General features: G+C 48.6%; 1 protein-coding gene across 1 annotated transcript; it reads left to right on the plus strand.

Moving 5' to 3' along the window:
- Positions 1-7,435: 7,435 nt before the first annotated feature.
- Positions 7,436-24,345, plus strand: LOC115091480 (splicing factor 3B subunit 4-like). The gene is made up of 2 exons (XM_029601701.1): positions 7,436-8,175; positions 23,988-24,345. Exons 1-2 carry the CDS (start codon positions 7,592-7,594, stop codon positions 23,992-23,994), a joined length of 591 nt encoding a protein of 196 aa, XP_029457561.1. The 5' UTR covers positions 7,436-7,591; the 3' UTR covers positions 23,995-24,345.
- Positions 24,346-24,771: the final 426 nt, after the last annotated feature.

The following is a 24,771-nucleotide window of genomic DNA, read 5'->3' on the forward strand; positions in this document are numbered from 1 at the left end:
ATTTATTTAGGAGCGTAGTGGGTGGATCCTTGGACCGGTGGCAGGTGACCACGCCCCCAGGGGAAGATCCCAAGAGGGACCACTGGTCAGGTTCAGAGTATGGAGACAGACACACACTAGTTCTTTTATTAGACAGTATACTGAACCACCAGAGGTGGCAGTAGTGAGCTGGAATGCCCAGCAGGGCTGTAGTCCCTCAGGCACTGGAACAGCGATCCCTGGAGGCTGAGCTGAAGAGAGACTGAGAAATAGTGAGTAGGCAGGGTATGCAGGTGGTAACACTCACACAGTGTCCCAATGAAGCCCGGGAGCTGGAAGAAGTAGGCCCTCGAGGAGCGAGTACCTTGTTCCAGGGAAAGCTCAGAGAGAGCGATCGTAACTCACTGATGGAGCTGAGATAGTTGGCAGTGATGACTTCCAGGCAGAAGAGTATACGAAGCAAGTCTGGGAACGAGTGCCCTTGAGGAGCGAGCACCGGTTCCAGACTGTCGCCTGAAAAAACAAAGAGAGAGCGAGGCCCCCGAGGAGCGGGTACCACTGGTAAGTTCCGAGGAGGCAGAGCAGCTTAGGTAGCGAAACCCAACCCTTGCTAACTCCATGTGTTAGCAATTCTGAGACCTTAAATATCCATCGCGGGTGATGTCATTTTCGGGGGACGCCCCCGAGGTTCGCGCCAATGCCGGTAGTTCAATCGGGGCCACGCGCGCGCGCCCCTTGGCCTCCAGGAAACATGGTGGTTGCAGTGTCGAGCCGGTCCGGGAACGCCCGAGGACAAGTGGCAGGAGAACGCCGCAGCAACCAATCTACCCGCGTACGGAGAGGGAGGCGCCAGAGAGGTAAGGAGGGCGGAGAGAGGGCGTCGGGCACCGACGGACACAACACTGAGGTCCACGACAGTGCAGTTCTGCCAAACCCCAACCTATCTCCTGTGGAGATCCCAGGGATGGGTCTCCAAATACCGTCCTTCCTCTCTGTGTCCTTCTTACTCTGGACTCCCCCTGATGTGACCTTTCATTGGAAAAGGTCTGATGCTGGGAGAAAAAAACAAAAACGGGCTATTATAGGCCAGCTTCAACGTGAGGAGGGGCGGCACTCAACCTCCTCACTAACCAAAAGGGGGGAAACGCTTTCAAAGTCCCAAACTTCCTCGGAGGTGAAAAGTCACTGCATCCCCTCACGTGCAGGGAGAGAGGAACACAGATCTTCTAACCCCTGGCCTCCGCATCCGGGGCACGTCCCTCGCCAGGATGGTCCGGGATCTCATACAGGGAAAAACCCCAAATGTGCACAAACTCTCTTTGCCACAAAACTGGAGGCAGATCCTGACAAGCGAGAAGTGCCCTGCAGGAATCGCCTCTCGAGACAGCCCCCCCGACTCAAATTTAGCAGTAACTGAAACGGCTCCTCACACTCCAGAAGCCAAGCCAAAATGACCACGCTCTCTAGGCTCCTAGCCCTGCCTTGTGCACTGAGGATCTACCATTGGCAGTGATATGTGTGCCTGAGTCTGAGACCAACATGGAGACTGTGACTGACCCAGAATCCTCTGCTGCCTTGGCCTGCTTGCAGTTCTGGCCATGTGAACCCTGAATGCCCTATTGAGCCTGATTTGGAGAAATTCTAGGAGACGTCAGGACAGCTGCCGGAGCTGTCTAAAACTTGTGGTGGAGGGTCATAGGGTCACAATAAGCAGAAAGAAAAGGTCAGAATCTCAGGCTAAAATTTCAACTGCAGTGGCACCTGTAGAAATAGCCTAAAAGCCATGAAGATCTCCCTGAGCGAGTGAAAAAATAGCAGGACAAAGGACTATCATAAGATTGTTCTGAACACTAGGCAAGTAGGCCCCAATTTGGGAAGGGGATCAGGGTAATATAGGTCTAATTTATCTTCTTTTTGACATGACAAACTGTGTACAAGATACTACCGTAGGTTCATGTAATTTAGAGATTTACTTTCTTAAGACTGCCTATGTTATCTATAAAAGAAGGACAAGAGACTTGGGGTATTTCATAAAGCAAGACAATGGTTAAAAAGTAAACAAAAGTTAGTTAACAAGACTAAAAGCAGACAGTCAGGCATAAGATTTAAAAGTAGGGAGGAGAGGGAGAGAGTATCTATAAGGCCCTTCTAGTAGTTAGCTATTTATCTCTATAGGAGGCCCACCTAGTAACTCAAGGTGAGGTTTAGGTAGTGTAGGGTAGGGGTTAGGGGCCACTTTGACATACAGAGTGAGACGTATGAACAGAACAGCGCTCTCTTATGAAGATTTGATGTCCTTCGGAGTGAGGAAACTCACACAAAGATGAGATTTGTACAATGTTCTCTCAACCTAGCTTGATGGACTCTCTAGCTGCTTACTATGGTGCCACCCCCAGAGGCTCTGTCTCTCTCTCTCTCCCCCACTTCCTCCTCTCACATCTCAGATCCTCCCTCCATCTCAGGGCCCTTTCCCAGCCTAAGAAAATGCCCAAACACAATTTGCATTATGGGCATATCGCACAGGTTAACGCCAATGAAAAAGGTGTAGATATTTTCGGCATTAAAACTGTGCAATATGGCTTCGCAAAGTGCAAAGCCAGCTCACTTTTCCAAAAATCCCGCCCCCAATTCCTCCCCTTTTAAAAATTATCATCGTACCATGCGTTATGGTGCTTTTCGTATACAAGGCATTTTTCACATGCGAAAATGCCTTAACGCATGCGAAAACGCCATAGTGTGACTTGGAAAATAACTCCCAGAGGTTGGCTGCAGCGTCGCTGCTCTAGCCTGAGTCAATTATTGGAGACTGTGGATAGCTGTTGAGGTGCTGGAGACTAGAAGGAAGAGGTAACAAGCTTAGGTTAAGAGTTTCACACAAAAAAACCCTGCTTTTTTTTATTCCAGAGGTCTCGACAGGTTTCAGCGTTAATCCATCAGGGGCAAGAGTTAGTTCACTCTCCCCAGGCTCACCCGTAACTTAAGTCCTCTAGTCGGGCCTTGCTTCAGGGTTAGGTTCCTAAATCTGCCACTTAAGTTCCATATATTCTCTCAGATGCCTTCCCTTTAATGTTGTCCCTTACGAGCAAATCAGCCTTCCCAGGCTTTGGGAGTGGCTAGTCTCCAGTAGCAGGGGACGTACAGGTAGGCTGCTGCCACCAGCGATGTTCGGTGCAGCCCTGAGATAAGTAGACGGCAGCTTAAATGCAGCCTGGCAGGGCTCACAGGCTGCACATCTTGCTGGCTCAGAGGGACAGTTCTTGTTTTCAGCTCACGTTTAAAAATGAAATCCACGCTAGGGGGGTGAATTTTAAAAGCCAGGTGCTGTTATTCTAAAGAGACCGTCTTCTCATGATTTTTCGAGGAAAGGGGGCCCGATAATACAAACGAACGCATTCCTGATTTTCCCGGGAATCACCATCTTAAATTATTTTGTGCTTTCCGTGGCGAGGGTTGTGGCGGTGAAGTGAGGTCGCGGCGCTGAAGGCGGAGGCAAAGAGGACCAAAGTCAGCGGAAGGCAGGTAGCAGGCGCAGGCTGGGACTGCAACTGGGGACAAACGTAGGCAGAAGACGAGCGGTGGGGGGGGGGGGGGGGAACCGCAGCTAAGCAAGGATGCGAGCGCTGTGTCCGGTTCATGGATTTTTATGGAATGGGAAAGGCTCAGAAGCTCAGGTAGGAAAGGACTTGAAGAATGGCAGCAGCAATATGAGGTGGGGGAGGGGGACCCGAGGAGTGGTAGCAGCGGGGGAGGGGGGGGGATAAGGTTGGAAGAGGAGGTCAATAAGGAGTGGCATGAGGGGAGGGAGAAACCCCCCCCCCCCAAGGACTGGTGGCTGGAGGTGAGGGAAGGGGCAGAAGAAAGACTGGAGGAGAGGGCCGGAGGAGCAGTAGCTGGTGACGTGAAGGGAGGGGCGAGTGAGGAGGAGAGGGCCAGAGGAGCAGGAGCTGGTGACGTGAAGGGAGGGGCGAGTGAGGAGGAGAGGGCCGGAGGAGCAGGAGCTGGTGACGTGAAGGGAGGGGCGAGTGAGGAGGAGAGGGCCGGAGGAGCAGGAGCTGGTGACGTGAAGGGAGGGGCGAGTGAGGAGGAGAGGGCCGGAGGAGCAGGAGCTGGTGACGTAAAGGGAGGGGCGAGTGAGGAGGAGAGGGCCGGAGGAGCAGGAGCTGGTGACGTGAAGGGAGGGGCGAGTGAGGAGGAGAGGGCCGGAGGAGCAGTAGCTGGTGACGTGAAGGGAGGGGCGAGTGAGGAGGAGAGGGCCGGAGGAGCAGGAGCTGGTGACGTGAAGGGAGGGGGCGAGGGAGGAGGAGAGGGCCGGAGGAGCAGGAGCTAGTGACGTGAAGGGAGGGGCGAGTGAGGAGGAGAGGGCCGGAGGAGCAGGAGCTGGTGACGTGAAGGGAGGGGCGAGTGAGGAGGAGAGGGCCGGAGGAGCAGGAGCTGGTGACGTAAAGGGAGGGGCGAGTGAGGAGGAGAGGGCCGGAGGAGCAGGAGCTGGTGACGTGAAGGAGGGGCGAGTGAGGAGGAGAGGGCCGGAGGAGCAGTAGCGGGGGACGTGAAGGGAGGGGCGAGTGAGGAGGAGAGGGCCGGAGGAGCAGGAGCTGGTGACGTGAAGGGAGGGGCGAGTGAGGAGGAGAGGGCCGGAGGAGCAGTAGCTGGTGACGTGAAGGGAGGGGCGAGTGAGGAGGAGAGGGCCGGAGGAGCAGTAGCTGGTGACGTGAAGGGAGGGGCGAGTGAGGAGGAGAGGGCCGGAGGAGCAGTAGCTGGTGACGTGAAGGGAGGGGCGAGCGGTTGCCAGAGGTAATGGGGTGAGAGTGGAGGAGCGGCGTCTGTGCAGTAGACAATCGTTAGAATGATTACATAAACTCGCCCATTCTACACCCCCCACCCTCTCCTTCCCCCCCTTCTTTACTCTAGGTTCCCTCCTCTTCTTCCCCCCCAATCATCCTTATTGCTTATTTAACCTACTTGTTAATATCAACTTGTACATTTGTATATATTTCTCGTATTATTCTCCCCTGCCCTTGTTAATCCCTACCTGTTAATGTTATTATTGTAAAGCCTGTTGCTAATTTATGTTACATTGTGAACCGAGGTGATGTTTTGCAAACGTGCCTCGGTATATAAGAAACCTCTAAATAAATAAATAAAAATAAATAAATATTACACTCATCTCCTTTTGCTGCGATCTCACACCACAGCGGTGTTGCCAACTCAGCTGGAAAAAAAATAAAAGGGCAAATGCGCACCATGCGTTCCTCATCACCCAGCTCCCACCCCCCCCCCCCCCCCACCGCATAAGGGCAGCTATACCCCACGATCCTGGGGCCCGGCTGCTAGTGGGAGCAGGAGGAGCAGCCGCAGCCTCGCCAAACCCGGGGAACGTGAGCCAGGAAAGACGTGTGAGCTGGACGGGGAAGCAGGCTGGCACAGAGCATTTGGGGATTTAATGTTGCTACTTCTTCGCCGACCCTCAAAATCTTCTCCCATTTCACCAGATTCTGCTGCAGAGGTGTCCAATTCCATTGTCCTCAAGAGCCACAAACAAGTCTGGTTTTCAGGATATCCACGATGAATATGCATGAGATAGATCTGCAACTACTGCCTCCAATGTATGCAAATATATCTTATGGATATTCATTAAAGATAGCGTGAGAACTAGTGCCGTTTGTGGCTCTTGAGGACCGGAGTTGACCTGCCCCTGCCCTACCATGTGGATTTCCATTCCCTGGAAATCTAGTTTGAGCACGGCTGGAGAGTCCCTGATGATGCGGACACAGAGAGAGGCTACATTAGCACCAGCACTGCTTCCCAACGAACCCTGCATCTGCCAGGCTGCAGCGGAAAACAGCACTGTGATGTCACTGAGGGGTGCATCTGGGGGTACATCCTGGCAGTGGAAGAGAGAAGGCAGCCAGATGACCGACAATATGACCCCAAGACTTTGAAAAAAAAAAAAAAAGAAAACACCCAGCACCAAACAAAATCCAACCATTTGCAACTTCTGCTAAAGTAACAAAGTGCAATATATAAATCTGTGCAGATGGTAGTTTACTATTTGATATGATTTAATGGTTTGGAGAGGGCTGCTATACATAACATAGTAATGATGGCAGAACAGGACCAAAGTGGCCCATCCAGTCTGCCCGGCAAGCCTCTTATGGTGGTATCTCTTTTACTGGGTGATGAGCCTTCTTGAAAATTCAGCCAGTGCTGCTTGACTTATTTTTACTTCATGGACTTGGCCGCAGAAGCATTCCTGCCTATCAGTACTCCAGGCCGTAAAAGTTAGGGCCTGTGTTGGTCGCCGTCTTTGCACCCCACCCCCACCTCCGTTGTCAAAGCGGAGAGTGATGTTGCAGTTGTGTCAAAGGAATCAAGGCTTATTGGTTAAGGGTAGTAACTGCCGCTCCTTGCAGTTTCCCCAAACCATAAAAGTGGGGACCCTCGTTGGTTGTTGTCGTCTGAATCCAGTTCCCTTTTCCCCTCTACGGCCTGACGCGGAGGACGATGTTGCAATTGCATCAAAGCATCAAGGCTTATTGGTTAAGGGTAGCAATCCCCATACCTTCTGTTAAGAGGAGTAACCGCCTCGCCAGCAAGTTACCCCCATGCATTCTTTTCCTTATTTCCATCCTCTGGCGTTTAGGGATCCACAGGGTTTATCCCGTGCCCCTTTGAAATCTTTCACAGGTTTCGTCCTCACCACCTCCTCCGGAGGGGCATTCCAGGCATCCACCACCCTCTCTGTGAAGAAATATTTGGTTCTGAGTCGTCCCCCCTGGAGTTTGATTACATACTCCCTAGTTCTGATTTCTTTCCAATGGAAAAAGTTCGAAGTTTGTGCAAACAACAGAAGAGGGAGACAGAGAAAAGAAGAGCCTGGTACAAAGCCAGACCGGGACTGGAACGGGAAAGATTATCTCCCATTCTGCAGAAGGAGTAGCTTTATAGGTTTGCATCATTTGAATTCAGGCAAGCCTGGGAGGAGCCCAGGGGATCCTCCGGGGAGTGGAAGGGGTTGTGTAGCTGGGCAGACTAGATAGGCACTACGCTCTTTCCCTGCCTCATGTCTTTATGTTTCTAAATTGCCCTCTCTCGGGACTGTCCTGTATTTTCCCTCAGTATTCAGTAGGAGAATCGTCCTTTATTTTTCAGCCACAATGTTTCTGGCCCTAGAGATAATGTTCTAAAGATGTCTCGGTTTTTCAGACCACATTTTTATTTGGCCCCAGTGGAGGGCCCAATGGCGTGTACTGGCACTGGGGTGGTGAGGAGCGGGGCTGCTGGGGGCTGGCTCCACGCCTTCCTTTGGGGCCACAGGCTCCTCGCCGCGCCCGCCAGGCCAGAATCCGCCGTTGCCCCGGCGACCGCACCTCCCCCTCCCCCTCGTCTGTTGCGCCCGTGACGTCACAGAGCCGGCAGGCCTATAAAGGGCGCGGCGCGAGGGCGGGGCCCCGGCAGGCGGCTCTCGGCGTCCCTCTCCCTCCCGCTCGCGCTCCTCTTCTTTTTTTCCCCCCCAGGCTACTCCCGCACCGCTCATCGCGCCGGAACGGGACCGCGCCGCTCACCCCCCGCACCCCGGGCGCCCCCCGCGGCCCCCGCCGGCACCAGCGCCAGCATGGAGTCCCTGCAGCGGAGCCTCATGGCCAACGCGGAGCTGCTGAAGCGCGACGTGCTGCTGCAGGCCAACAGCGAGCTGCGGCACGCCATCCGCGACCTGCAGAACCAGGCGCGCAGCCTGCCCCCGGCGCCCCAGGCCCGGGAGCTGCGCCGGCGCCTCTACGAGCAGCGCCTGCCGCCGCCCCCCCCGCCCCCGCCGCCGCCGCCGCCGCCGCCCCCCTCCGCCAAGGAGCAGCAGCAGCAGCAGCGGCCGGAGAAGGACGAGGTCGAGGAGGAGCTGCAGCTGCAGGTGGCCAAGGAGCTGAGGCGGCGCCTCTACGAGCAGCAGCAGCGGCAGCAGCAGCAGCAGCAGCACGCGGCCAAGGAGCAGCAGCAGCAGCAGCAGCAGTCGCCGCCCTCGCGGCCGCCGCCGCGCCGCTGCGAGCACCAGCACCCGCACCACCATCACCACCACCACCACCACAAGCCGCCGCCGCCACCGCCGCCGCCGCCGCCGCAGCAGCGCCGAGGGGGCAAGGCCCACTGCGAGCGCCTGCACCCCTGCCGCAAGCACGCCCCCTTCGCCTTCGAGAAGGAGACTCGGTGAGCAAGGAGAGGGGGAGCGGAGGGGGCTGACCTCATCGCCCGGCTTAGATCCCAGGCCCCCAGCACCCCTCTAACTGCCCCCCCCCCCCCCGGGGGGGTGACCAGTCTGAAAGAACAGCTGGCAAACGCCTGACAGACTGAACTTTCGCCAAGCGCAAGAAGTGTAACTAAACTCATTTTGATTGCCTGGCATCAGCGCTCCCCTTCTGCTTCACCTCTAGAAAAATAAACAATATATATATATATATAGAGAGATGACCACCCTGCCCTCACAAAGGGGAGAACAGAGAGCCCCTTTCTCAAAGGCCCTCTTTAGGAAAAGAAAGATAAGGTCCTATCAGGCTACCTCTCCCCAGTGGGGGTAGGGGGAAGAAGCAGACACTGAACAAAAGACCCACACAGAGCACACACACAATGAACACATGACAAGGCGCAGGCAGCATGCACCCATGTTACATCTAGGCTGAGGAGTCGAGCAGCCTGGTGTTTATGCTCTGCAGGGGAGGGTACGTGGGTCCCAAGGAATCCTGTGCACAATTCCTGGGGAACTCCTGTGTCCAGGCCTGCCCCCCTCCACATAAACTGCTCTCCTGCCACCCAGAGAGGAGGCGACCCAGTTCTTGACTAAGGGCGCTCTCTGCTAGCTCCTGGTTCTTCTGCCTTTGGGTAGGGAGGAGAGGCATCCACTGCTGAGCTGTTGGCCACCCCAAGAGCCTTAGTATTTATCTTCTCCACTCCACATCTGCCAGGGGAAGATGAAACCTGGTACAGTGAGGAGGTTCACTCATTATAACAGCCTGTGAGGACAGCAACAATGAAATCCCTCAGTGGGGAATGAAAACCCTGAGTCCCTTGACCCTCCCTTGGAGTGGGGAGCCTTCCAACATTTTATTGGGGGTGGGGCTCCTTCACCTCTGGCACCGTTCAAGGCACTCCCAGGGTTGTGTTTACCACTGATTTCCCTATTTCGTTGCCTAAGAAAAGTAATACTACAAGTCCCTGCATGCAGTGGGGTAAACCCAGACCTGGATCAACCCTGTCGGACATAACTGGAACCAGTTGGTAACTTTAATGTAGAAAAGGGATGGATAGAAAAGGAGGAGGGATGGTTTTGCATTCAGGTCAGGAGTGTAGTGTTTTCATGTAATGCTAAAGTTATCTGGCTAGCTCGACCGTATAATGCCGAATGTCGGCATTTATCCAGTTAAGTTAGCTGCATATCTGACTGCTTGCTTTCCATCGATAAACAGGCTGAATTAGCCCTGCTATTTAGATGATGTCATTGGCTCACTCTAATGGACACTTTTCTTCAAGATTCAGTGTCTTTTGTGCTGCGCATGCACGGCACTTCCCGCGCGCAGCTCACGGTCCCTCTCTTCACTTACTTTTTTTCCCACACTTAGGCACAGATGCTTTTTCTTCTTACTCTCTTCAGGGAATCTTGACTTGTGCTAACAATTTCCAAACAGCACTTTTCAGTGCTAACATGGGCTCAAAAAAACCTGGCTTCAAGTATTGTCAGTGCAGACATATAATGTCCGTAACTGACTATCATAATTATTGTTATACTTGCCTGGGCCCGGTGTCCATGACCAAGCGACATGAAGGGACTGCAGACACATGTCCCCCCCGAAAATTGCCAGCCTCCGGAAGAGTCGTTCACCAGCTTCAGGATCTTACGTGCCCACTCCAGGACGTTCAATCCAATTATCCCCAGGCTTGCAGATGAAGTCTCAAAAGATGTCTAAACATTCCTCTTCCGCTGAACCGAGGCCCAAAAAACATCGCTCCGATTCTGAGCATCAAAAGGTAAAGTCCAGGCAAGCTCTGCGTGGACTCGTCACAGTTGCACCATCTGCGCTGCAAAGTATTCGGTGCACAGCGCAGGAGCCGAAGGGAGCGTTGATGCTAGGTGCTGCGCCGAGATGTACACATAATGCTTTGACACCATCAACAGCCCACAAATCGAAGTATTCTACCTTGACGCATATTGCATCGCGTTTCACCAAACATAATGCATCGGCGCAGTCTCATCACATGGCTTGCAACGCATTGATTCATTTGCACTATCACGACGCGTCTACGACGCATGAGGGACATCCATCGACGCATGCTTTGTCCAAACAAAATATTTCAGTACCCACTGATCATAAAAGCAGAAGATCTCCATCTAAATCTCAACTCAGAAAGCATCCCATCCTGGATATCTTATCGCATCCTCCTTGGGTATCCCCATCCAATACCATTTTCCATTAGCTCAGGTTCTTCGCAAAGTAGCTGCTCGGAGTGCTCTGGATTATCTTCCCACTCTCAGCAGGAAAGATCAAATCTACAGGAAGAACTTTCTCTGAGAAGACTTGCTCCTCTAGAAGAGCAAGGTTCTTGGGCACCTCCACCTTCAGAAATTCTCACCGTGGGTATACACTGCCAAAAGATATTCTCTCATTCTTCACACATAAATCCACAACGAGAAATGGATGAACCACCTGGAAGTGTTTGGGCAATAAAATCCCAGATCTGCAAGCCCTAATGGTGGAGGCAGACTTGGATGTTGTTGCTATCACGGAGACGTGGTTCACGCAATCTCATGATTGGGATACGGCAATACCAAGCTATAACTTGTTAAGGAAGGACAGAGAGGATAGGAAAGGGGGAGGAGTGGCTCTTTATGTCAGAAACAATATCCAAGCATCTGAGCTGCAAGGAAGATGGGGCAATGAAGAAGCACTATGGGCAGACCTAAAAAAAAACGATGGGACATCCATTTTTATTGGAATGATTTACAGGCCTCCAAATCAAAAGGAAGAGCTTGACAGAGATCTGGTTGAAGACATCCAAAAGATGGGAAAGAATGGAGAAGCGGTGATCTTTGGAGACTTTAATCTGCTGGATGTAGACTGGAGAATCCCTTCTGCAGAATCTAACAATAGTAGAGAAATAGTGGATGCCCTGCTCGGGGCTCTGTTCAAACAAATGGTAATGGAACCCACGAAGGAGGGAGCTATACTCTATCTAGTGCTCACTAATGGAGATAATGTCTCTGATGTCCAGGTGGGCGCCCACCTCAGCACCAGTGATCATCAAACAGTATGGTTTAATATCACAAAAAGGATACGGAGAAGAAGCACGAAGACCTGAGTTTTGCAGTTCAAAAACACAGACTTTGATGAAATGGGGAAGTACCTGGAGGAAGAAGTAAAAGGCTGGGAGAACGAGAGAGATTTATTTATTTATTATTTTTATATACCAACATTCGATCTCAATTGAGATATCACACCGGTTTACATTCAGGTACTGGAGGTATTTCTCTATCCCCAGAGGGCTTACAATCTAAGTTTTTGTACCTGAGGCAATGGAGGGTAAAGTGACTTGCCCAAGGTCACAAGGAGTGACAGCAGGACTCGAACCCTGGTCTCCTGGTTCATAGTCCACTGCTCTAACCACTAGGCTATTCCTCCTGATGTGGAACAACAGTGGACCAAACTAAAAGAAGCAATTACCAAGGCAACTAATCTATATGTTAGAAAAGTAAAGAAAAGCAAAAGAAAAATTAAACCTATCTGGTTCTCAAAGGAGGTGGCTGACAAAATAAAGGCTAAAAGAACAGCGTTCAAGAAATATAAAGGATCCCAAAGGGAGGAGCACAAAGAAGAATATCTGGTGGAACTGAGGGAGACAAAGAAAGTAATCAAGATGGCAAAAAATCAAGCGGAAGAAAGGATTGCCAAAGAGGTAAAGAGAGGTGACAAAACATTTTTCAGATACTTCAGTGAAAGGAGAAAGGACCAAAGTGGTATAGTGAAATTGAAAGGTGAAAAGGATCAATGTGTGGAGAGACGAAGAAATGGCAGAAATATTAAACGAATACTTCAGTTCGGTGTTCACTAAAGAGCATCCTGGAGAAGGACCATCGCTAGCTAACAAGAAACTGGAGGGGAGTGAAGTAGATGTAACTCCATTTACAGAAGAGAATGTATGGGAAGAGCTGAGGAAACTGAAAGTGGACAATGCCATGGGGCCTGATGAGCTTCATCCCAGGATACTGAGGGAGCTCAGAGATGTGCTGGCGGGTCCGCTGTGTGACCTGTTCAATAGATCCCTAGAAACAGGAGTGGTGCCGAGTGATTGGAGAAGAGCGGTGGTGGTCCTGCTTCACAAGAGTGGGAGCAGAGAGGAGGCTGGTAACTACAGACCAGTTAGCCTCATCTCGGTGGTGGGAAAAGCGATGCTGTCGCTGCTGAAAGAGAGAATAGTGAACTATCTACAGTCGGGAGAATTGCTGGACCAGAGGCAGCATGGATTCACCAGGGGAAGATCCTGTCAGACAAATCTGATTGACCTTTTTGACTGGGCGACAAGGGAATTGGATCGAGGAAGAGCACTCGATATCATCTACTTGGATTTCAGCAAAGCTTTTTATCCGATCCTGCACAAGAGGCTGGTGAATAAAATGAGAAGCTTAGGAGTGAGTGCCGAGGTGGTGACCTGGATTGCAAACTGGTTGACGGACAAAAGACAATATGAGTTGGTAAATGGAACTTACTCTGAAGAGAGAGTGGTGTTAAGTGGAGTGCCGCAAGGATCGGTGTTGGGACTGGTCCTGTTCAGTATCTTTGTGAGCAACATTGCGGACAGAATAGAAGGTAAGGTTTGTCTTTTTGCGGATGACACTAAGATCTGCAACAGAGTGGACATGCAGGAAGGTGTGGAGAGAATGAGACAGGATTTAAGGAAGCTGGAAGATATGGCAGCTGAGATTCAATGCCAAGAAGTGCAGAGTCATGCATATGGGGTGTGGAAATCCAAAAGAACTGTATTCGATGGGGGGTGAAGGGCTGATGTGCACGGAGCAGGAGAGAGACCTTGGGGTGATAGTATCTAACGATCTGAAGTCGGCGAAACAGTGTGACAAGGCGAGAGCTAAAGCCAGAAGAATGCTGGGCTGCATAGAGATAGGAATATCAAGTAAGAAAAGGGAAGTGATTATCCCCTTGTACAGGTCCTTGGTGAGGCCTCACTTGGAGTACTGTGCTCAGTTCTGGAGACCTTATCTCCGAAGGGACAGAGACAGGATAGAGGCGGTCAGAGAAGGGCGACCAAAAAGGTGGATGGTCTTCATTGAATGACTTATGAGGAGAGATTGAAGAATCTAAATATGTACACCCTGGAGGAAAGAAGGACCCCCAGAGGTGCTATGATACAGACTTTCAGATACTTGAAAGGTTTTAATGATCGAAAGACAATGACAAACTTTTTCCGTTGAAAAAAAATCAGCAGAACCAGGGGTCACGATTTGAAGCTCCAGGGAGGAAGACTCAGAACCAATGTCGGGAGGTATTTCTTCACGGAGAGGGTGGTGGATGCCTGGAACGCCCTTCCGTAGGAAGTGGTAAAGACCAAAACTATGAAGGATTTCAAAGGGGCGTTGGATAAACCCAGTGGATCCATAAAGTATAGAGGATGTGAATGAAGAGAAGAGGCATGAGGGTGGCTTGTGGGAATGACAGCTACTACCTGGAGATTAATTCCCTTATTCAATAAACATACACATGGTTAATGCGACTCCAACATTGCTCTATGCTTCAACGGCAAGAGGAAATGTGGAAAAAAGGGTTTGCATTCACAAAAAAGCGGGGGAGTAGCTGCATTCACAAAAAAGCGGGGGAAGTAGTTTGTTGCGGCAGTTACTACCCCAAACCAAATAAGCCTGATACTTCACTTTCAATGGATATCCAGCATAGCTCTCTGCTTCAACGGCAGGGGGGGATGAAGAAAAGAGGATTTCTATTCAGACAACAACCAACAAGGACTGAATTATATAGTCTGGGTAAACAAGCATGGGTGTAGTTTGCTTGTTACGGCGATTACTAACTCGAATCAATTAAGCTAGATACTTCACTTAGATGCAGCTCCAGCACTGCTCTCTACATCAGTGGTGGGGTTGGAAGGTAAATAGAACCAAAAAGTTACTAATAAAGGCCAAGAGTATCAGATAAGTATGAGAAAAAAAATAAGTGTGAAAGCTTGCTGGGCAGACTGGATGGGCTGTTTTGTCTTCTTCTGCCATCATTTCTATGTTTCTATAAGTGGAAATAAAAAAATTACTGGACCCTAGGGAAGGAAGTATTTGGAGTCCTTAAAATTCTGGATGTTCCTGTTGAACCATCAGCTCTACCGACGCACAAACTGTTAGACTATGTTCTCTCAAAAACTTGGGAGTCTCCCCAATCAATACCTCCCATTTCTAGAAAGCTAGATTTGAAATTGCTTACAGAAGTCCAACACCTATGGAGTAGTTCAGCTTCCCCATGCTTCAGTTATCGTGGAGTCCGCGATGAAGTGAGCGAAAAAGACCAAGGTTCATTCATCAACTCCCCTGATAAAGGATCATAGAATTCTTGAATATGCTAGAAGATCTTTTCAAAGTGTGATGCTTAACAAACCGGTAGATGTAGTGTATTTGGATTTTCAGAAGGCGTTTGACAAAGTCCCTCATGAGAGGCTTCTAAGAAAACTAAAAAGTCATGGGATAGGAGGTGATGTCCTTTCGTGGATTACAAACTGGTTAAAAGACAGGAAACAGAGAGTAGGAGTAAATGGTCAATTTTTGCAGTGGAAAAGAGTAAACAGTGGAGTGCCTCAGGGATCTGTACTTGGACCAGTGCTTTTCAATATATTTATAAATGATCTGGAAAGGAATAAGATGAGTGAGGTTATCAAATATGCGGATGATACAAAAATATTCAGAGTAGTTAAATCACAAGTGGCTTGTGATACATTACAGGAGGACCTTGCGAGACTGGAAGATTGGGCATCCAAATGACAGATGAAATTTAATGTGGACAAGTGCAAGGTGTTTCTTATGGGGAAAAATAACCCTTGCTATAATTACATGTTAGGTTCCATAGTAGGAGCTACCACCCAGGAAAAAGATCTAGGCATCATAGTGGATAATACTTTGAAATCGTCGGCTCAGTATACTGCAGCAGTCAAAAAAGCACAGAATGTTAGGAATTGTTAAGAAGGGAATGGCTAATAAAACGGAAAATGTCATAATGCCTCTTTATTGCTCCATGGTGAGACCACACCTTGAATATTGTGTACAATTCTGGTTGCCGCATTTGAAAAAAGATATAGTTGTGATGGAGAAGGTACAGAGAAGGGCAACCAAAATGATAAAGGGGATGGAACAGCTCCCCTATGAGGTAAAGCTGAAGAGGTTAAGGCTGTTCAGCTTGGAGAAGAGACTGCTGAGGGGGGATATGATAGAGTTCTTTAAAATCATGAGAGGTCTTGAACGAGTAGATGTGAATCAGTTATTACACTTTTTGATAATAGGACTAGGAGGCACTCCATGAAGTTAGCAAGTAGCACATTTAAGACTAATCGGAGAAAATTCTTTTTCACTCAACGCGCAATTAAGCTCTCGAATTTGTTGCCAGAGGATGTGGTTAGTGCAGTTAGTGTAACTGGGTTTAAAAAGGTTTGGATAAGTTCTTGGAGGAGAAGTCCATTAACGGCTATTAATCATATTTACTTAGGGAATAGCCACTGCTATTAATTGCATCAGTAGCATGGGATCTTCTTAGTGTTTGGGTAATTACCAGGTTCTTGTGGCCTGGTTTGGCCTCTGTTGGAAACAGGATGCTGGGCTTGATGGACTCTTGGTCGGACCCAACATGTCAATTTTCTTATGACTTCTCGTATACAACAGCATCTGTTTTACATTGTCCAATACCTTTATGATTCCCTTCAGCTTTTAAAGCCGTTCCTTCATATAGAGACAGGAAGAAAGTCTGAGACATTTACTAAGAGTGGTATCCTTTGAGAGATCCTCCAGAACTTCAGTCCAGCCATTGCAGCTTGTCGCATGACGTGGCTCCGTTCTAGTTCCATCAGAGAAGATGTCCATGACAAACTAGAAAATCTACCTTGCGCAGGAAGCAATTTATTTGGAGAAAAATTCAAAGATACAGTAGCTCATTTAAAAGAGTAAAATGTAGCAGTCCAGTCTCTCTCAGGATCTTTACATCCTCAGCCTTCAGTGAGGCACTATTATCAACGAAAGCCTTTCTACTATCAAAGAAAGCCATATAAAACTTACATACCATATAGAGCACAGCAATTCGTCTTACTAATTGCCCTACTCACAGCTCCAATCAACTCAAGCTAGACCTCTCCAGAGGGAGAGGAAACAGCAAATACCAACCCAAACCTCTCTTCAAAAGCCTCCTCCGTCTTTAAAGCCTCCACCGTCTTTTTGAAGATGTCTCAGCCCAATTGAGTAAAGAATTTGAAATTATAAGATTGTACGCGAGGAATACCATCTCAATTTCCTAACCAGACTTCATCTTCCTTGCCTCACTTCCCCAATGAGGGATGTCTCCAATATTCATCTCCTAGAGCGAGAAGTACAGATTGTATCCAAGCAATTCAGATGATCCCAAAGAACAAAATCAATTCGGGTTATTTCTCCCAATACTTACGCATCCTGAAATGCTCAGGGGGTCTCCGTCCAATACTAGACCTTCGCTCACTGAACAAATTCCTTTGGAAGGAGAAATTCAAGATGTCATCTATCAAGTTGATTCTTTCTCATATAAGAGAGTGATTGGATGTGTGTTATTATTTAGGAGAGTTCTGGGTGGATTCTTGGGCCAGTGGCAGATGACCACGCCCCCGGGGGAAGATCCCGAGAGGGACCACCGGTCAGGCTCAGACTTAGGAGACAGACACACACTAGTTCTTTTATTAGACAGTATACTGAACCACCAGAGGTGGCAGTAGTGAGTGGGAATGCCCAGTTGGGCTGTAGTCCCTCAGATACTGGAACAGCGATCCCTGGAGGCTGAGCTGTAGAGAAACTGAAATATAGTGAGTAGGCTGGGTATGCAGAGTTCATGAACAGAACCTGATGGTAACACTCACACAATGTCTCATAGAAGCCCAGGAGCTGGAATGAAGTAGGCCCTCGAGGAGCGAGTACCTGGTTTCAGGGAAAGCTCTGAGAGAGCGATGGTAACTCACAGATGTAGTAGGCAGCGATGATTTCCAGGCAGAAGTGAATTCCGAAGAAGTCCGGGAACGAGGGCCCTCGAGTGAGTACCGGTTCCAGACTGCAGTCTACAAAGTAAGAGAGAGAGCAAGGCCCCTGAGGAGTGGGTACCCCTGGTAAGTTCGAGGAGGTAGAGTAGCTTGGAAAGTCGTAGCAAGTCCATTGCCATTCCTTGCTAACTCGAGTTGTTAGCAATTCAGAGACCTTTAAATATCTGAAGTGGATGACATAATCTCAGGGGGACGCCCCTGAGGTTCGCGCCACTTCTGGTACTTGAGGCGGGTCTGCGCTGTGCGCGCGCCCCTAGGCATCAGGTCAACATGGCGGATTGCAGCCTCGGGCCGGTCCGGGGATGCCGGACGAGGACGGCCGAAAGACGCCACAGCAGCCAGCCTTCCATCAACCCCGGAGGGAGTCGCCAATGCGGTAAGGTGGGCAGAGTGGAGACGTCGGGCAGCAACAGTCGCAACAGTACCCCCCTTCAAAGGGCGATCTCTTCGGGTACCAGGCTTAGTTTTTGAAGGGTGCGCGAGATGGAACTGACGAAGCATCTCTTTAGCCAGGATATTAGTCTGAGGCTCCCAAGAGATCACTTCGGGGCCGAAACCTTTCTACTTTAGAAGGTATTCAAAAGTCTTGTCTCGTTTACGAACATCCAGAATCTCTGACTTTGAGTTCTAATTCGTCCTCTGTATTGATAAGTGAGCCTTGAGATATAGAAGGTAGTTCACTAGGAGTTGTATCATCTTCGTCTTCAGATATTGAAGAACCTTCACTGGTTAGTCTATTGTCTTCGTCTTGAGATATTGCAGAACATTCACTGGGTATTGTATCATTTACCTTTTCCCCAAAGCAAATGTCTGCACCAGCTGGCGACTCTGATGGTTGAGTAAAGTCCTTCTGGAGATTCTCTTCCATATTTTCCGACGTTGCTTTATTCTCAAAAGCTGAGAGAAAGTACACCTGTCCTTTTGGAGGCTCAGCTTTAGACTTCTGTCGTATGGCACAGTCATAGGGCTCCTGTGGAGGAAGAACATCAACTACTTCTTTGGAGAAGATATTCCCGAAGGGGGTGTACTGGAGCGGCAGTCCCGGTACTGCTGGAGTCGCAGGCATGCCAATAATAGGCGATATCTCCTTAAGGCATTTCCCATGACATTCTAGGCCCCAGTGGGAGAGATCCAAAGATGCCCAGTCAAATTGGGGTTGGTGTACTTGCAACCAGGGTAACCCCAGGACAATAGGGTGCACAGCCTTTTCCAGTACGAAGAAGGAGAGCGATTCCGTATAAAGAGCTCCGGTGCGGAGAGTAACTGATTCGGTTTGGCAAGTCACATCTCCCGGTAAGGGCTCTCCATGAATGGAAGATAATCGTACTGGGTCTTTCAACTTGATGAGGGGGATCCTCAAATATTCCACTAGCCATTTGAGAATGGAGTTGCCTCCTACCCCCGAGTCCACCAGGGCAGGAGTCTGAACCGTGACTGGTCCGTAGATCAAGGAGACTGGGAGAGAGAGCGTAAGAGAGGGTGCAGTAAGGCCTAAGAATAGTCCTCCTGTAGGACTTTGGCCTATCCGTGCTTTTGGACGGACCAAAGAGCATGTAGAGACATCATGGCTGGGCTGATCACAGTACATGCAAAGGCCACGCTTCTAAAATCTTCTCTCCTTGGAAGTCAAGCGTCCATTACCAAGTTGCATAGATTCATCTGTATCAGCAGCAGGGATTACTGGAACCATCCGAGGTGTAGAGACAGCACTGGCCTGTTTCAACCTGGGTAACACCCTAGGCCGGAGTTCCTTCACCTTGACCCGGAGTCGTTGATCAATCCATGTGGCCAAGGCTACTAATTCGTCCAGCGAGTCAGGTGTTTCACGAGCAGCCAGCTCGTCCTTTAAACGGGTATCCAGGCCCCCGCAAAAGAGAGTCTTGAGACATTTGGGGTCCCAATGGAGTTCTGCCGCAAGAGTTTTGAACTCTATGGCAAATTCAGCCAATGGTCTGTTGCCTTGCTTCAATTCAACCAAAGCAGAACCGGCGACAGAGCTTCGAGCAGGGTCATTGAAAACAGATTTAAACAAGTCCATAAATCCTTCTATGTCCTGCAAAATGGGGTCTTTACGTTCCCACATGGTGGATGCCCAAGACAGGGCCCTACCATCCAGGTATGAAAGGATGTAGGTATTCTTGGAGAGAGCTGTAGGAAATAGAGATGGCTGTAAGGCAAAGTGCATGCAGCACTGGATCAAAAAGCCCCGGGTCTTCTGGATTTCTCCGGAAAAGCAGATTGGAGCCGCCAGTGGTACAACAGTCTTTAAAGTTACCTCCTGTAACCGACCTTCATGGCTGGAAACGGTGCCTTGAACCTTCTGTATGTGTAACTGACGAAACGCTGAAGTAAGTTCCTCCAAGGCGTCTTGCTGCTCCACAATGCACCGGGCCAGGCCCAGTATGGCCTGCAAGGCATTGAGTTGTGCCGGATCCATGGATTTAGCAATCTGTAATTATTTAGGAGAGTTGTGGGTGGATCCTTGGGCCGGTGGCAGATGACCACGCCCCCGGGGGAAGATCCCGAAAGGGACCACCGGTCAGGCTCAGAGTTAGGAGACAGACACACACTAGTTCTTTTATTAGACAGTATACTGAACCACCAGAGGTGGCAGTAGTGAGCTGGAATGCCCGGCTGGGCTGTAGTCCCTCAGATACTGGAACAGTGATCCCTGGAGGCTGAGCTGTAGAGAAACTGAAATACAGTGAGTAGGCAGGGTATGCAGAGTTCATGAACAGAACCTGATGGTAACACTCACACAATGTCTCATAGAAGCCCAGGAGCTGGAATGAAGTAGGCCCTTGAGGAGCGAGTACCTGGTTTCAGGGAAAGCTCTGAGAGAGCGATGGTAACTCACAGATGTAGTAGACAGCGATGACTTCCAGGCAGAAGTGAATTCCGAAGAAGCCCGGGAACGAGGGCCCTCGAGCGAGTACCGGTTCCAGACTGCAATCTACAAAGTAAGAGAGAGAGCAAGGCCCCCGAGGAGCGGGTACCCCTGGTAAGTCCGAGGAGGCAGAGTAGCTTGGAAAGTCGTAGCGAGTCCTTTGCCATTCCTTGCTAACTCGAGTTGTTAGCCATTCAGAGACCTTTAAATATCTGAAGTGGATGACGTCATCTCAGGGGGATGCCCCTGAGGTTCATGCCACTTCTGGTACTTGAGGCGGGGCCGTGCGCGCGCCCCTAGGCATCAGGTCAACATGGCGGATTGCAGCGTTGGGCCGGTCCGGGGACGCCAGACGAGGACGGCCAAAAGATGCTGCAGCAGCCAGCCTTCCATCAACCCCAGAGGGAGTCGCCAATGTGGTAAGGTGGGCGGAGTGGAGACGTCAGGCAGCGACAGTTGCAACAATGTGTTCTCTGGACCTCAAGGACGCATATACTCACATCTCGATTCATCCCCCTTGTTGGTGGTTTCTATGCTTCCAAGGAACTCCATACATTATCAGTACAAGGTTCTGCCCTTTGGTCTTTCCTCTGCTCCCAGAGTCTTCACCAAATGCCTGGCTGTAGCAGTAGCCCATTTGAGATGTCAAGGGATTCATCTATTTCCTTACCTAGATGATTAGTTAATAGTCTCTCCTGACTCAAACTCCATGTCTCAACAATTGAAGATGACAATCTGATGTCTAGAATCTCTGGATTTCCTTATCAGCTATGAGAAATTGGTACTCAGACCGACTCAGATTATTCAGTTTGTAGGGGCGAGCATAATAACGGTCAAAGCTCATGCATTCCTTCCACAGGAGAGGATAGATCAAATTCATCACCTAGATACAGACTTACTTTTAAAGACAAAAGTAACTGCCCACCAAAGTCTGATTCTTGTGGGTCACTTGGTGGCTGCCATTCACGTAACTCCTCACACTCGCCTACATATGCGTCATCTTCAATGGGGATTAAAGGCACAGTGGATTCAATTTCTCCTGCCGATGTCCACAGTGGTGACAATTACAGAATCAATGGCAAAAGGCATTTGCTGGTGGTTACAGCCCGAAATTCTGACAGAGGGATCTCCTCTTCGAGAACGCGCCCACAACTTAATCCTCCCAACAGATGCCTCCGCACAGGGTTGGGGAGCACATCTACTAAATTACAAGATACGAAGTCTATGGACACAAATCGAAAGAACATATCCAATAAACCTCTTGGAACTCAGAGCCATGAAGTACGCACTAAAAGCTTTTACACATCTTTTACAAGGTCAGACCCTAATGATACACACAATCAAGTTGCAATGTTTTATATAAACAATCAAGGCGGGTCAGGTTCCTGGAGTTTTTGCAGGGAGGCAGTTTGAATCTGGGAATGGGCTCTCAAAATTTCAGTAATGTTAAAGGCAACTTATCTTCCAGGGATAGCGAATACATTAGCCGATCGTCTCAGCAGAATATTTCATCCCCATGAATGGTTGCTCAACCAATGAGTAGCAAACCAAATTGTTATACAGTGGGATCGTCCTTGGATAGACCTTTGCGCAATGGAACAGAATCGGAAAGTTAAACAATTTTGCTCAGTATGCCCCTGCCCCATCAGATTCAAGCAAGATGCCTTCCTTAGGTCATAGTCTTAAGGTTTCCTTTATGCATTTCCTCCAATTCCTCTCAAGGACAGTTCAGAAATTGATTTGAGACCGATCTCGAATGATACTCATAGCAGCTGCATGGCCGAGACAACCCTGGTTTGCTTATCTAGTACAGTACTCCGAAACCAACCCTTGGCATTTCCATAGCCTCACATCCTTTAATATCTCGTTTCATAAAAAGACTTTTTAATCTTCATCCTCCAGTCCGAAAACCTCCAGTCCCTTGGGATCTCAACCTAGTCTTATCAAGCTAAATGAAACCTCCATTCAAACCGCTATAATCTTCTCATTTGAAATGTCTATCTTGGAAAGTGGTTTTTCTAGTGGCAATAACTTCAGCCCGAACAGTAAGTGAACTTTAAGCCCTAGTTCATTTCTCCGAACTCATCCTAAATTCCTTCCTGAGGTAGTGTCAGCTTTTCATATCAATCAAAGCATCACAATTCCAATTTTCTTTCCCAAGCCTCATGCCAACAAGCCAGAATCTATGCTCCATACATTAGATTGCAAAAGAGCATTGGCCTCTATAAAAAAAGAACTTGGCCATACCGCAAGTCTTCCTAACTATTCGTATCATTCGTATCATTCAACCCAAACTCACAAGGAGTGGCAGTTTCCAAAAGAGCCATATCAAACTGGATCACAAACTACATTAAGTTCTGTCATGCTTCTTCACAAACTCCCTTATCAGGATCAGTTTCAGCGCATCAATTACGAGCAAAAGCGTCTTCCATTGCACATCTGAGGGATGTTCCCATTGAGGACATTTATAGAGAGAGCTGCTACTTGGTCCTCAGTTCACACCTTTACTGCTCTCTACTGCTTAGACCATTTAACAGCTACAGATAGCGTACTGGGGCAAGCAGTTTTAGCCTGTGTGCTAGACCAGAAAACCATGTCCACTAAGGAGTGAAAAAAAAAGAGAAAAACAAGACAAGTAGGGTATGGAATAGTAGGTAAGATAAGCCATAACCTTTACTCCATACCCTTGATTTATTATTTATATGCTTGGGACTTCCAAATAGGGCTATTTCAGCCTGCTTATTGATGGAAAAAAGCAAGTTTGCTTACTGTAAATGGTGTTTTCCATAGAGAGCAGGATGAATTAGCCTTGCTTCCCACCCTCTTCCCTGGACATGTTTTCTGTTTCTATACACTAAGGCAGATGCCTTCTAGCTTTTTTCATTAACTGAAGAGAGTGACCTCGAGCTGTGCATGGGAAGTGCCTCGCATGCGCAGCACAAAAGACTTTGAATCTTTATTTATTTATTATTTTTATATACCGACATTCGATCTCAATTGAGATATCACACCGGTTTACATTCAGGTACTATAGGTATTTTTCTATCCCCAGAGGGCTTACAATCAAAGTTTGTACCTGAGGCAATGGAGGGTAAAGTGACTTGCCCAAGGTCACAAGGAGCGACAGCAGGACTTGAACCCTCGTCTCCTGGTTCATAGTCCACTGCTCTAACCACTAGGCTATTCCTCCTCCCTTGAAGAAAAGTGTCCGCTAGAGTGTGCCCAAATAGCATGGCTAATTCATCCTGCTATCCTATGGAAAGCACCGTATACGGTAAGCAAACTTGCTTGAATGCCTCCACCCCCGTTTTTATCTGGCTAACCTTTTAGGTGGATTAAAAGTTAGATGGATAAGTACCAGCTGCTGAGCATGGCTGGATATTTGAACGGTGCCACTTGTCCTGCTGAGTCCAAACTTAGCTGGACAAATGGTGTTCAATGTGCAGCTCTTAACGAGTGAGTCTAAAGACGGAATTTGAGTGTATGTTCCTTAGCCAAAGGACTGTTGGCTGTAGTAGCAGGGCTTGACTGCTGTAAGTAGCTATAGCACCAAATAGGACAACTTCTAATTGAGGTGCATGTTCAAAGGAGCAGGATGAAGCTGCTAGATTAGGAAAAAAATAGTATCTTGCTCTATATTATGAAATATTAGTGGGATGGGAAGGTATGAGACTTAGATTTGGAACTTTACATTATGAAATAGATTGAGGTAGGGTCAACTGTAAGGTCATACAAGCATCTCATAAACCTGGACCTGAGCCATTTTCTATAATCAATTTTGTGTTTTGTTTTGTTTTTTTGTTTGTTTTTGTTTTAGGACATAGAAAACTCCTGAAGAAGCATTTGTGTGGGAATGTCATTGGGGAGCTGGGGTCCTGGTTGAGCCATGGAGAACTCTGCTTTTAATGTAACAATAAAGAGTTCTGTTTTATATTAAGCTTGTGGTGGTTGGAGTGCGTCGAGTCTTGGATTCCGATAGACAACGTCTTGGAAGCCCTGACAAGCTGCAGGTACAGAATGGGAGGAGTAACCACTCTCAGAGGATACTTGCAGATTAGAGTTCATACATCTTCCTAGAAATTGAGTACACCCTTTCGGGTCTGATTTTTGTATTGAATAATCTGAGCAAAGACCCTCCTGATCTAGAATGACTGAATCATAGGAAAGGTATTGTATAAATAAAAGTAAGTTGATGTATTTTGTGTGGGTTTTTTTTTTTTTTTTTAATTTCGAGCAGAAGAAAAAGATAATTCAAGGGTACAGAAAACAAATTTTAAAAAACACCCTATGTTTTCTGTATTTTTCACTCTTGTGCCAGAGGAGCTGATCTATCCCCATGGCCTGATTGAAGTCTTCAGTTGCATAGGTAACCCCCTGAGTTTACTAAATGGCCCAGTTTGGGATTTAACCATGTATAATGTAGCTGACTCTTTGAATTGAAGCCCTTGAGGATTTTTCTGTAACAGGTTATTTCAGACTGGGTTCATTAATATAATAAAAGTAACATCTGTTGAAGTGACTGGCTTAGGAACATAAAATTTGCCATACTGGGTCAGACCAAGTGTCCATTAAGTCCAGTATCCTGTTTTGCATCAGTGGCC

The sequence above is a fragment of the Rhinatrema bivittatum genome, chromosome 5 (assembly GCF_901001135.1).
Source record: "Rhinatrema bivittatum chromosome 5, aRhiBiv1.1, whole genome shotgun sequence".
In the NCBI taxonomy this organism is placed as follows: domain Eukaryota; kingdom Metazoa; phylum Chordata; class Amphibia; order Gymnophiona; family Rhinatrematidae; genus Rhinatrema; species Rhinatrema bivittatum.